Genomic DNA, 13545 nt, shown 5'->3' with positions numbered 1-13545 from the left:
CTCCCAAAGCGCAGACTTGCGCACACTCTGCTCTGTTACCCTGCATAAATCCACAGTAACCTCGTGGAAGTCTATGGTGTTACTCCCCATTTACACCATGGTAACAGCAGGATGCGTCTCAGTGTGATGACGCTTTCTGCTGCTAGTAGAGCAGTAAGGCTGTAGAAACTGTGCACTCCCGGGGCTTTTACACCAGGCCTGACTAACAGGGGCAGGAAATGCCTCGCTGAGTCTGCCAGGCCTAAAGGAAGCTCACTCTTTCCTAGGTTAATAGTGATTTTCAATGCTCAGCCACTTCTGCTTTTAAAGTCTGTGTCAGTATTTATGGGGTTATGACAACAGCATCTCCCAGTCCTTCCCTCCTCTGCCATCCCTTCCTTCCTGGGGAAACAGGAGAAAAAAAGCCCCCAAAAGAGTAATGGTAACAGCTTTTAATTTGACAAGAATCAATACATCAGTTCAGACAATACTGGTTTTGCTTCTTGTTTGGAGTTTCCTTAACATACCAGCAGGGAGGGGGAACTTTGTCGGGGAGTACAGTTTTTCCTCGGGGCTTAAAGCATGATCAGTGTGCAGTCAGTGCTTCTTTTTTTTTTTTGTTTAAAACTCTTTTCCCGGTGATTTATTTACAATTACAGTACCTCTTAGTGATCAACAGAAAAAAAAATGTAAACTGGGGATACACGATCCCAAGTTGAGAAAGGCAGATCTCTGATATTTATATATTTATACATATATATATATATATATATTTATTTATGTGTATACACAGATACATTTCTCTCTTCTTTAAAGTATTAAAAAAATTGATCAACCTCCATTCTATAAAAATACCTACTCTACAAGATAGAAAAATTTCCCTCTTGAAGTATACACTGATTTACATCCAAAGCTACTCTGGAAATATACATTACGTGGCTTCTTCCCGCAGGCTCAGGGAGGGAAAAGGTCCACAAGGGGGCAGCTTAGAGAATGAATGAGCAGGAGCTCTTGGCTGGCTGGGAGATGCTACACAAGAGAGTGTGGGGAGGGAGAAGGAAGACGATAGTAGCTCATTGCTCAGGTGTCCAGGAAAGAGAACACAGCCTTCGCTGGAAGGCAGGTTGTCTCATCTTTCTCAGCAGACATTACAAAAGACAAGCCCAAGGGTATTGTGTTCACAGAATGCGACTAGGGACTTCTCGAACATCCCAATGAGACTGGAGCTCCAGCCCCTGCATGCGAGAGATGGAGTTGAAAGTAGTGACCTGCTGCCATCTCTCCCTACAGCTGCTTTTTCTCTTACTTTAGATTTCAAATTAAAAGCTGGGTAAGTCTGAGTTAAAGACTGAATAGAAGGCAAACCCAGATGATGATAGACATTTTTCACAGGCATCCCATGAAACTGTCTCTCCATTAGCATGGGAAAGACAGGGACTGTCAGCACCACTGTGTGTTTTTGGGATCCCCCAGCTATCCTCACTCACGCAGGCTCTTCGCCCACCTTACAGACATCCTTTGGGTCAGCATGAATCAAGTTATGCAATTTCTTATGCCCTGAAGAAAGCCATCTGGGACCAAGGGCTTTTACTCTCCAGACATGGAATAAAATAAAGGAGAGATGCCTGCTCAGTAAAGGGGTCTAAAGGGGATATTAGGTGAGCGAAGGGGCCGTGGTGTTTATCACTCTCCAACTCTCAGCAGAGGGAGGATTTGGATCTGGGTTCCCTGGACTAGCAAATCAGATGTCCCAGTCCTATGAGCACATTTATGATGCTCCAGTGCAGACCAATGCACCAGGATTTTCCATATTTTGTACAGATTTGGGATTCAGCCCAACTAACAGGGCCCTTCTAAAAGCTAACCAGGTGATTTAAAAATGAAATCACCCCTGGTTAAAATAGAAATCTACTGTATATTCAACATGCAGACTGTGCCTGGAACCAGGACGCCTTTCGGTTACAGGTCGAATGGATTTTCAGCCAGCGGCAGGGAATAATTTAATATTGGCTCCTAGAGCACACCGGGGTCTGATGACAAGTTTTAAATGGGAAAATCCTGATTTCTTCAGGCCAAGGAAAATCAAAGCCAAGGAAGCTGGATCATTTGGGTGTGCGCATTAGCCTGGAGGTTGTTCTGGTAGCCCGAGGTGAACAGGCACTTTTAATCAATGCCTGTTTTTACTTATTGAATGATGCATTGTATGCATTGTTTAAAATGCTTTAAACCAGATGAATTGTACAAAGGCTTTGAAAATGGCATTTCACACTGAATGGGTCTGAGGTTAATACGGTTTTTGTGTCTCAGAGGCCTTCAATTTCAGCCTCCAGTCAATAGTATCCCTTAGCTTCCCAGCACCACCTTCACTGGAGTTTAAGACTCGGTTGTAAACACTACACTGAAGGCGGCCTCGGTTGTCTAAGTCGTCAAAACAGCAGCCACTGGTCCCTTGTTTAGAGCCACTAAGCTACTCAATAAACACGATAGCAAGCCAAGTGCATCGCAGCACAAGAACGGGGAGAACCCGGGCACTGGAATGGGCTCTACCTCCAGTGCTGCAGTATCATCAGCAGATCCCATCTCTGAATGGATCATTGCAATACACTTCATGGTGACACTGGCATTCATGCACACAGAGGACGATGGCGGAAGTCCTTGGCTCTTGAAACAAGCTTGTGAACAGTTTGTGTTGGTCCCCTCTGCTAAAACTTACTCTGTTACACCACTAGGGAACCAGTCTGAACAGCTGTGTGCCTGCTTATGGCTGAGCACTACTACAGCTACATGAGTATTGCAGGACCATACAGCAGACGTGAGGAGGGCATAACTACCAGGCTGGCTCCAATGCATGCTAATTAACCATGAAGAAATCACAGCACTTCTTTCACTTGCTCAAGGAAACAGCATGATAGGGAGCCGTTGTCTTTCCATCTACAGCCGTGCGGCTTTCACCACTCCCACTGATTGCTACCTTACTGCAGTCCTGTCCAACTCAAGTCCCACAGGCTTGATAAAGAAATGCTAACATCTGATGCTGAAGGAGCATGCCGCAGAAGAGGAACAGGGAGTGCTGAAGATAGCCACCTCTCTGTATTGTGTGAGAAATGGAGCCAGATGAACAGTGAATTTAAAGAAGATGCTGTACGTGTAAAATGTTACCAAGCCAGAGAACAAAAATACAAATGCCGAGGCACATGTCGAACTCCAGTTACGCCCCATATCAAAGACGGCCATTCCCCTGCCCCCTTCCTTCCACCTACTAAATGGAGAAAAGTCATCTACGGTTCCTGCATGCAACCCCCACGAAGAGGGGGTGCAAGATGATGCTAGCTGTGCAGCCTGAGGGAGGAACTTTGCACTAAGTTCAAAAACATTCTACAGGTGTGGAACGAACATTTCTCATTCACTGATCTGCCTCAGTAAGGGTGTCCTGGGCACTTTGGCAAAGCAGATTTCTGGACTGTGCAGGGGAGGGCATGAAATTATCTCAGAAGTCAATCAACTAACTTCTCCATCCCACTATTATTCTCTTTTCATTAAATTTTCAGCAGGATGAATCTATACACGGCCCTGTATTTTGCTTAACCCCTTAGACCTATTCCCCACCTGTGCGTCAGTAGGGATTTCAGGGTTACATATTGCGACAGTTCTAATTAGCATTTGTCAGCCCCACTGTTTGAGATGTTCTATCGGCAGGGAAGCAGGTCCTTTCCTTTCCTTCCCCACTCCCGCTCCACGTTTTGCTCCATTTATTCTCCAGATTCCCTTTCACCCCTCAAAGCCAGCAAGAGTCTTGAAAGAGTGGCCAACAAAAGGCTTTGTTGCTGGTTTTCTTTTCTCCCAGGGCACTGGATTAATTCACCCAGTGATCTGAAGTGACACTTCATGTGCCTTCATGGAGATCAAAGACATCCTAAGTCTCTCCTTTGCCTCTCAGTGCACCAAGTTCACCCCAGATCAGCAGCACACAGTCTGCAGCTCTCGGCTTCCTTTACTTGACTTCCAGGATGGATGGGTTGGTTTCCATGATGGCCACAATGATCCTGTCAATGTAGTCTTGCAGGCGGAAGTTGATCTCCTCCTGCTTTTGAATTGCCTCCATGAGCTGTAGGGGAGGAAGAGGAGGAAGCTGGTTACTGACAGACCACAAGTCAGGGCCACCTAGTACAGATTTCTTTGCAATTTTCACCCTTGGACCGTTTGCTCAGCAACAAAAATACCAGAGTCCGCTACAAAGGGTTCCTTTGTCCCACAAGCTGCCTCCTGCACAAGCTGCGTCCTGTGTCCCGCTCCAATTTTAGACTTAAGAGGAAAAACTGCATGCATCTTAAAAGAGCTACTAGTGACACATTCATTCCCGGTACTGTCCAGCACAAACTCCAGTGAAATTTACATCCTCCCCAAAACCCAGCTTCAGCTCCCTGGAATCCCCATTGTTCTAGCTTCTTGTTTCTCGTGGAGGAATGCGGGTTGGCTGGGGAGGCCGTTGCATGTTCTCTAGCAGTTCTGCTAGTGGAAGGTGCTCATCTGCCAAAGTCAAAGCTAAGCCACAGGCTCATGCTGAATATTAATGTTGTGGGTCCTGTTTTCAAACCTGGAAAATGATGGCCAAATCATGCTTCCGGATGCACATATCAGGCAACCCAACACCTGTTTTAGGCACATGACAGTAGGCGGACTTCAGCACTACAGTGTGAAAATTGAGCTCGTCACTGAGTTTCTCTAGGGTTTTGTGTTTATGGAATGAGTCTCACAATCCCTTATAGTCTCACCTTTCAGATGAGAGAATGCGGGTTCTTATACCCTTAGACACCTGCCCCCATGGACAGACAAGGTTTACTCCAATGCTCTTCCTCTAGCTGCCAGACAACGGCTGTGACTTGTCCCAAGAGAAACGAACATTGCATGTATCTCACTCAAATAGCAACATTTACTATCTCACTTGGCTCCTGCTGGTGAACTCGTCTGTCCATGTGTGCAAGTGTCTGAGATACAGCTACATGAGAACTTGGTAAAATAACCAGGGAAGGGGGAGAAGCATAAAGAGCACAGCCATGAAAGACCCAGGTTCTCAGTCCTCCACCAATCGTAAGAGGCTAGATTGAGATTTCTAAGGTATTAAGCAGACAACATACGTAATGTTCTTTACGTTATCCTAGCAAGGGGGACTTTACCTCATGAACAGCACAGCTAGCGCTTGGCTATAGCCTTGCCAAGGTGTGCTCCACTATCTTAAGGAGTGTCTGGTTTCTATGGGAAGCCATGACCTATGGCAAGTCAGCATCTCTGCAAGATGGGCCCCTTTCTAATTGCAGTGGAGCTGTAGAAAAGAATTGCTGTGGCTCTCAGCGGGATACCTGGATTATCAGTAGTGATCTTTACTGCAGAGAGAGCACTTTCAGCTCCTTCCAGGCACATGCAGGTGCTTAGGAGCCAAGAGTGGGGATTAAAGATATCACTCATGCTAAACAGGAAGTGGTTTGAGGTAAACAGGAATACGCTTTCTCTAGACACCACACAGTACCTCGTCTCTGGAGACCGAGCTGATTTCTGCAGCCAGGGACTCAGAGAAGGAAGCGGAGAAGAGGTTCTTGGCTCCCTGAATGCTAAGGTTTATAATCTGTCCATTCAGCTCGTCATTCTGTTCTTTCAGATTGCGGTTATCCTGCTCACAACAAAAAACAAGAATCAGGATGTTCATAATTCACATTTCTAGAGCCCCACAGACGGCAGCTACTGTAGGAGCTTTACAAAAGGGGTGCTCTGTATTTTACAGCTAGTGGACTAGAGGCACAGTGAAATTAAGTGAAATGGCCAAGGTGCCCTGGTGACTAAGTGGCAGAGCAAGACCAGAATACAGCTCTCCTGACTCTTGTACTACTCTGAGTTAGCAGAGCCCTGGGAAGCTTTACTCAGTAGAGGAGCAAATACATGCAATATGCTGGGGAGATACGAACCCCCTTTTGTTCTGACCAGATTGATCTGCAATGGATCAGCGTTTCACTGGGGTATCTCCAGAACACCTCCCCTGGTCCAAGATACTGAAGTGAGGCTGAAATCTGTACCTCGCCAGCCAGGGAGATAGGGTTCTGCAGTCCTCTGTTGAGCTGAGAAAGGCAAAGCATTCCCCCACAGTGAAACATGCTCATGTTGTCCATGCTACTTGGGTGGGCTATGGTGATTCTCTCCCAGAAGCGGCTTTTAGGCCAAAACAGACATGGTAGCTGTGACTATAGTGCTGAGATTTCTCCCCAGCGCCTCTCCTGTTTCCCATACACAGTCCCAGCTATGCTTTGCCAATGCTTAATCATACTTCCCGTGGCTAAAGAACAGGCTGGTGCAGTCCCCGGAGTCTACGCCAGGTAGTGAGACTGGATATGAAAGTCCAAGCTGCTGCTGTGGTGCTGAATTGATTGGCGTCTAGTAGCTGAACCAACACATCACTCCCACCACCCCAGTACCTGCTTGAGCCGCCTAATCTCTTGCTCCAGCTCCGTCTCCCGCGTCCTGCTATTGTACTCTTGGAGACCCACGCTGCTGCTTCTGCCTCTTCGCTGCTCCGCTTCAAGTTTAAACAGCTGCAGGTGCTCCAGCTGCTTTCGGAGGTCCTCAATCAGCTGCAATGCAATGAAGGAGAGTGATAGCACCACAGGGTCATAAAGTGCTACAGTGCTAAGTGCGGAGTGAGCCTTCCTGCTGCACCAGAGAGGTGCGTGAGGTGTGAGACAGCAGGAGGAGAGAAAGAACAGTCGGTCTGAAGCGTACAGAAATCAGTTATGTTCTCAGTGTTGTTATATTCCTGTCCTCCCCCTGCTAACACTGGCTGGGCCCAAGTTCCTACCTCAGGCCTTTGCCATTACACCTTTACATCCAGACAGAAATATGCCATGTTGAGCAGGCTGGTGAATCCTGACTTGTGCAGGCCTTAGAATGTGAATGCAGAGACACACTGGAGTGAATGTTAATGTACATTAAAGCAAGGGACTAGGTACAAGCTGATGCCAAACACAGGGCAGGAGCTGTGCCACTCCCCCTGTCCAGCTATGCCAATGCACCCCTGCAGACTGTCTTTCAACTAGGCACTGCCAAACAGCAGTGGTTTAAAGAGTGGCAAACAGCTAAAACAAGATGATCAAATACACTTTCACCTGTTACTCAATTTAAATCCCTTGTCGCTGGAGGAATAAGGCAAGAGCTGTTCCACCCAGCTGTGTCCATTGTAACTGCAAACACTAGACACACAAGCATGTGGAAACGAAAAAGCCTGCAGGTAAGGGCAGCTGAAAGCATCAATTAATTTCTCTCTCTCCAGTTCATTGTGTTTCTTCCATTTGGAAAAAGCAGAGGCCACATTACGCTGATAACAAGGTGAATTCATGGTGCAATTTGTATCTAGGGTTATCGAGAAACTAGACTAGCACTGAGCCCTGTTTACAGGATGCAGCATATTGACCTCTGGGGAAAGTGCTTGTAAAATAGCTGCAGTTTCTGCTGAGGGCTTCAGGGAGAAGTGTGTGGACACACTGAATGGTGTCAGCTGTTCACTCTGCTCACCTCCTGAGTGGACTCCTTCTCCTTCTGGAATTGGTGTCTCTCATGAATCAGTTTGTCTCCCATCTTCCTCTTGCTTTCCTGCTCCTCATTGAGTTGAGCAGTGAAGTCTTCTATCTCATCTAACAACTTCTGCTTCTCCTGCAACAAAGTTTAGCAAGATGAAATCACAAGACCTTCCCCACAGCACGGCAAGGCCCCTCTCCTGTCATTTGGAGAGGAGACCACATGGGAACATTTTTAGCCAACGTGCGTAAGTTTGGACACTTTTGCCTGCTGTGCTTTCATCTGTTATCGAGGACTTTACAGCCTCCGTGCTTTGCTGGCAGTAAACAAAATGCATCGGCAGAGTCTGGAGAGACACATAACAAATGACTCCTGCCATAAGCTCCATTTGAGCAACCTCTTGCATCTGCACAGAGCCTAGATGGTTCCAGTGACTGCACAGGGGCAGGACAGAGTTGTTGCAGGACTGGGGCCTAAGTGAGGGCTACCGGATGAAAACAACCTCAAATCAAAGGAATCCCTTAGCGTAAACAACAGCTTCCCTCTCAGAGAAGTTTACAATAGACCCGGAACTCTGATCTCATTAAACCCCTTTTTATCCTGAGTTTTAGCTGAGAATGGATTTCACAGAAAGCAAACAGACAATGAAAGAACCCAGCAATGTAAATTAGTATCTAAAACTGAACTATACCCATGGATTTTCAGAACCCTTTTACTATTCTCCACCTTGGCTCAATGATTGAACAGGGCAGTCAACTGAATTTGTTCAAAGTTTAAAACCACGTAAAACTCGTTATTTAATTGTGACCAGAGCCCTGTGAGTGACAAGGCTTCTTTATGCTGCTACTACTTTTCCCCGTATGATCAGCCCCTCTCCCAGTGTGGCATGTGCTGCTTGTAAGCTCTAACTTGGTTCCAAGTTTAAAGGTGATTGCTGGAGTCACTTATTTTTATACATGCCAAAATTATCCAAAAAAAGGTCGGTACTTCACTTTATATGCCTGGAGACGTGACCCAGTTTTCAGGAGCGCCAACAGCCCCCAGTGAAAATTCAGTCACTTAATTAGGAGCAGACACTCATCTTTGCCAAATGTGTTACTAGTTTGTAACATGCATTGATATTTTCTGTGATGAAAGGTGCTTTGTCAATGTGAAATAATATTAACAACAATCAGGAAATCGATGTTTCAAACAAAAACAAAGGAGACATCCAGTTTATCAGCAGGGGTTTGCATCCTCCATGGAGAGCTAATTGCATCTGTTACTGCTCATTAGTCACATTAACGGTAATTTAAGCTAAAATAGAGATGAGCAACACCATGTTATGAGGAGAGGACAGTCAAGAATAAACACGTCTCAGGTGGCTGAATGCACCTAGGAACCCTCACAATTTACACCCTTTCTCTCAGATCTAGTGTTGCTGTTTGAAACGTGGGATTGTTATTGTGTGTTATTAAATTATATTCTTTATAGAGCATCTTTCCTGCCAGGAAAATCTCAATACACTTTATAAACAAGATCTCAATAGAGGAATCACTGGGTGGAGTTCTATAGCTTATTTTATGCAGGACCTCAAACTAGATCAGGGTAGTCAATTGTTTTTTGTTAAGGTCCAAATTTCTTGGTCAAGGTAAAGTCAAGGTCCAGACTCCAGAAAAAAGTTGCACAAAAACAACAACAACAACAATAATAATAAGTAAATAAAAAGATTTCGGGGTCCGTTCAAAAGCATCTGGCCGTCTGGATTTGACCCACAATCCACCTACTGACACTCCCTGGACTAGATGATCAGCATAGTCCCTCTGGTCTTGAAGATTATGAAGCTACGAAAAACTTGGGGGCCAAATTTTAGGCACTTGAATCCATATTTAGGTACCAAGATCAAATCTTATTTCTTCAGGGAACCTTATATATTGGCGAATATAAGCCAGAAATTAAAATAATTTAATACATACCTATTATATTACACACCAACACAATACATCCATATTCCATGACACACACCCCTTTCCGCATTCACACAAGTTAGTGTAAAATGTGTCCTCTGCTAAAATTGACAATTAAAAAATTCAGCGGTGATAAAGTCTCCCATGACATCCCCTTCTCAGTTACACACACACACAGTGGAACCTGGATATTGTGACACAGGAGGAAAGCTGACAATCATTTCAGTGCACTGCAGCGGGAGAATGTCTAACCTGTTAGGGTGAACCTGTGTGCACTGCCCAGTTTGTTAGTAAAGCTTCCCTACAAGAAGGTTCCACCGTCATCCTGCATTATGTTTTCAGTCAGCAGGACCCAAGCTGGAAATGACCTTTCTCACAATTTGCCACAAGAGGGCAGAATTTCATTCATAAACCTCAAAGACATTCATAGATACTAAGGTCAGAAAGGACCATTCTGATCATCTAGTCCGACCTCCTGAACAGCGCAGGCCACAGAATCTCACCCACCCACTCCTATGAAAAACCTCACCCATGTCTGAGCTATTGAAGTCCTCAAATCATAGTTTAAAGACTTCAAGGAGCAGAGAATCCTCCCTCCAGTGACCTGTGCCCCATGCTACAGAGGAAGGCGAAAAACCTCCAGGGCCTCTCCAATCTGCTCTGGAGGAAAATTCCTTCCTGACCCCAAATATGGCGATCAGCTAAACCTTGAGCATATGGGCAAGATTCACCAGCCAGATACTACATTGATACAGGTACCATACATAAGGCAACCAAAAATAGCAGCACTGCTTGTTTGCCTGTATGAGGTTCTATGGGCAGCTGTCAGGATTACTGCTGAAGTACATGTAGGACTGCATACCCTCAGAGAGGTGGCTCCTGGGTCTACAGATTTCACAGCGACAAACACAGTGACTCAGTAAATATCTATAGCACTACGGCCTAGCTAAGGCCCTGGTTTCTATTTAAGGTAGGACTAGAGGAGGAAATGACTCCTTGCTTGTTACACATAACTTGGAACTCTCAGGTCTTTTGTGCAAACCGTTCCATTTCTGCTGTTTGCAGTTGGCACTTAGCCTTGGCCAAAATTCCTGATTCGGAGGGAAAACCACAGCGTGCTCTCATTCTGCATGGGCTATGTTACCTCGGAAGCTGGGCAGAACACAGGTGTCAGTGCCTAATACACTGCAGAGATGCTAAAATATGATATACTCAGGAAAGCTAGCAGCGGGCCAGGGTGCTGAGTCATAATTAATGCCACGTCCCATGCAGAGATGCAAATTCACGCTTCATTGCTAAGGAATCTCTGGCACAGGACAGATCCCTCAGCCTGTTTTCAAACACACCAAAGTATGAGCCTGAAGTATCTTTCTAGGTGAGAAGGCTCTCCCTCACCTCCTCCAACCTCTCGATACTGGCTTTCAGACAAGGGATGCAGGATCTCAGGTCGCTGTTCTTGTCCTCCAGCTGCTGTAGTCTGTGGCAATGAATGAACACACTTAGAAACTCTGCTACAGAGCCCTGAGACTGGAGAAAGTCATGCAAGCAGCAAAAAATAATAAGAGCACATTAGTGAAGACTGGAGCATGGATGTAGGACTGAGGATGGCCTCTGCCTTTGTCTGCCCCACTCCTTCTCACCAGCAATCACAGGGAAGGAGGAGACATCTATCCAGACTTAGCTGGAGTCATTTGAAACCCTCTGCCCAATTTTTGCCTGCTGTGACAGATATCCCACCCCCAAGGCACCAGGTCATCCTTCAGGCTCAGCACTGACTACCTTCATTGCCCTGCAGTAGCAAATCCAAGTCTGGGCACCAAAGGGTGAAACATTTTCTGAGCACAGGCTCTTTGCATTCCAATTATTTCCCCCCATTTTTGATGCCTCTCCTCTTGGTATTTTTACCTCAGAGGCCAAGTGCCAGGGACTGGCACACAGCAACCAGGAGGAATCCAGAGATGGCCTCACCTAGTGCCCAGGTTCAGATCTCTCAAATTCACATGGGTATTCCTCCTCCCATATTACCTTCCTGGTCCTTTGTCAGTCATGGCCAGTTAGGACTGAGCAAGAATGGAACGTTCTGCATTTGCTGAATCCCTAGTGAAAACCACCCTGACAGAGAGAAGACACCCCACGCCCAGGAAAGGTTGGCTCTGCCCAGGAAGCCAGCCTGAGGGTGTGGGGAAGCCTACAAGCTGGTTACTGCCTGATGAGATCAGTCACTAGGAGCAAGGGTGTTACTCAAGCTGGTTTTTCAGCTCAGATCTCCCCATGCTGCCGTTACCATTCCTCTGGGACGGCCCCAGACAGTGCTGTTGCTCCGTTCCTTCTAGATCAATCAATCAAACACAGCTCAGATGCTTCTGTAACTGCTCTTCCCACTCGGGGCTTTTCAGGCAGAGGAAAGCTGTAGTCCTCGCCTTGGGCTCATGCCTGTTGAAGTCAAAGGCAGAACTTCCATTGACTTCCCTAGGAGCAGAGCAGATACTTTGCATGTCTTTGTGAAGCTGACTCATGTGACAATGTCAAACTGAGCTCCAGGGACTAGTCATGCCAATGGGCAGGAGGTTCAAGTGGACACCCTTATTATTCACACCGTTAGGGGCAGATCAAGAGGGAGCATGCATGAGCTAATGGAATCCAAATTGAAAGTTCTCTCTGGCTGGAGACAAGTGTCACTGGTCTGAGTCATAGAATCATAGAATATCAGGGTTGGAAGGGACCTCAGGAACTCATCTAGTCCAACCCCCTGCTCAAAGCAGGGCAAATCCCCAACAAAATCATCCCAGCCAGGGCTTTGTCAAGCCTGACCTTAAAAACTTCTAAGGAAGGAGATTCCACCACCTCCCTAGGTAACGCATTCCAGTGTTTCACCACCCTCCTAGTGAAAAAGTTTTTCCTAATATCCAACCTAAACCTCCCCCACTGCAACTTGAGACCATTACTCCTGAAGAGGTGGGTTAATTTACTACTTTGGGACAAAGTTACAGAGGAAGGAGGTAGTCAAAATCAGGGTTTAGAATGGCATGGGGGCAAGCTTTTTTGGAGGCAGCATAGCCATGGCTAGAAATTCACCCCCAGCTGTGTGCTAGTTGTCACTGATTAGCGATACACCTCCAAAGCTCCACCATGTGGAGGATATAGTGGCTGTACCAACCTGGCTTGCAGATTCTCAATCTCAATACTCTTCTCTCTCTCCATCCTGGTCAGGAGCTCTCTTTGTTTTCTGATTTCCTCCAGGAGCATCTCATCTGCTTTCAACTCTTGTTCCTTCAGCTGTTCCTCCAGGGCATTAGCTCTATGGAGAAAAGGAAAGAAGGGGTTTAGCCAAGTCTGACATTACACAGCTGTCCTACTGACATTTGGATATTTTACGGAGAGGTATGTCCTCCTTCCTTTTCACCCTCCTCCCATCTTCCTCCTGTTGCAAAGCCAGTAGAAGCCACCATGGAGTTTGAAGATCATCATAAAAGGAGCAGCATCTGTACAAGACAAAGAACAGGCACCTGCAAGACACTTACAGGCACCTGGGAGAAAGCAGGTAGCACATCCTCACAACCACCCAATCCCTGAGCACTCTGATGCTGAACCACTTGGAAGTCATTGCCTATTTGGTATTTAAATCACTGGGAACCCAGGCAATGGATACTGGTTATCAAGTTTCTACAAACCTCAGTGGTCACATTAAAACTAACCAAACGGAGGAATGAAGGGAAGATTGAGAAGAAAACACAGTAAAAGATTTTCTTAAAACTTGTGTCTTAGTGGGTAGCAGAGTCAGGGTACTGCACAGAATAAGCTACTGAGGCTAATTACTCCAATTAAATTATCTTCCTTTTCACCTGGGTTTGTAGTGGAGTATGACATTCACATGCCACTTATGGGTAATTCCTTTGGGCACCAGCATCAGTGATATTTGTATAGCTCTAGGAATACAATATTTGGCTGTCTGCATGTTGCCAATAAAGTAAGCAGGGCCTACATAATGATTATTAAATAAAATAAAAAAATAAATGATTATTTAATTGTTGCAGAGAAATATGATAATACAAGACAGAGAAGG

The 13545-nt window shown here is 45.9% G+C and overlaps 1 protein-coding gene across 1 annotated transcript in view; it reads right to left on the bottom strand.

Moving 5' to 3' along the window:
* Window positions 1-416: 416 nt before the first annotated feature.
* Window positions 417-13545, bottom strand: part of RAB11FIP3 (RAB11 family interacting protein 3) — a 177127-nt gene continuing 163998 nt past the window's right edge. Inside the window, 6 exon segments of the mRNA XM_038419921.2 lie at window positions 417-4084; window positions 5504-5644; window positions 6441-6596; window positions 7534-7671; window positions 10878-10959; window positions 12640-12780. Of these exon segments, the coding sequence (XP_038275849.1) occupies window positions 3971-4084; window positions 5504-5644; window positions 6441-6596; window positions 7534-7671; window positions 10878-10959; window positions 12640-12780 (772 nt within the window). The 3' untranslated portion in view covers window positions 417-3970.

This window comes from Dermochelys coriacea, chromosome 10 (assembly GCF_009764565.3).
Source record: "Dermochelys coriacea isolate rDerCor1 chromosome 10, rDerCor1.pri.v4, whole genome shotgun sequence".
Classification (NCBI taxonomy): domain Eukaryota; kingdom Metazoa; phylum Chordata; order Testudines; family Dermochelyidae; genus Dermochelys; species Dermochelys coriacea.
Note: the sequence above shows the minus strand (reverse complement) of the source record. Positions and strands in the feature narration are given on the sequence as shown.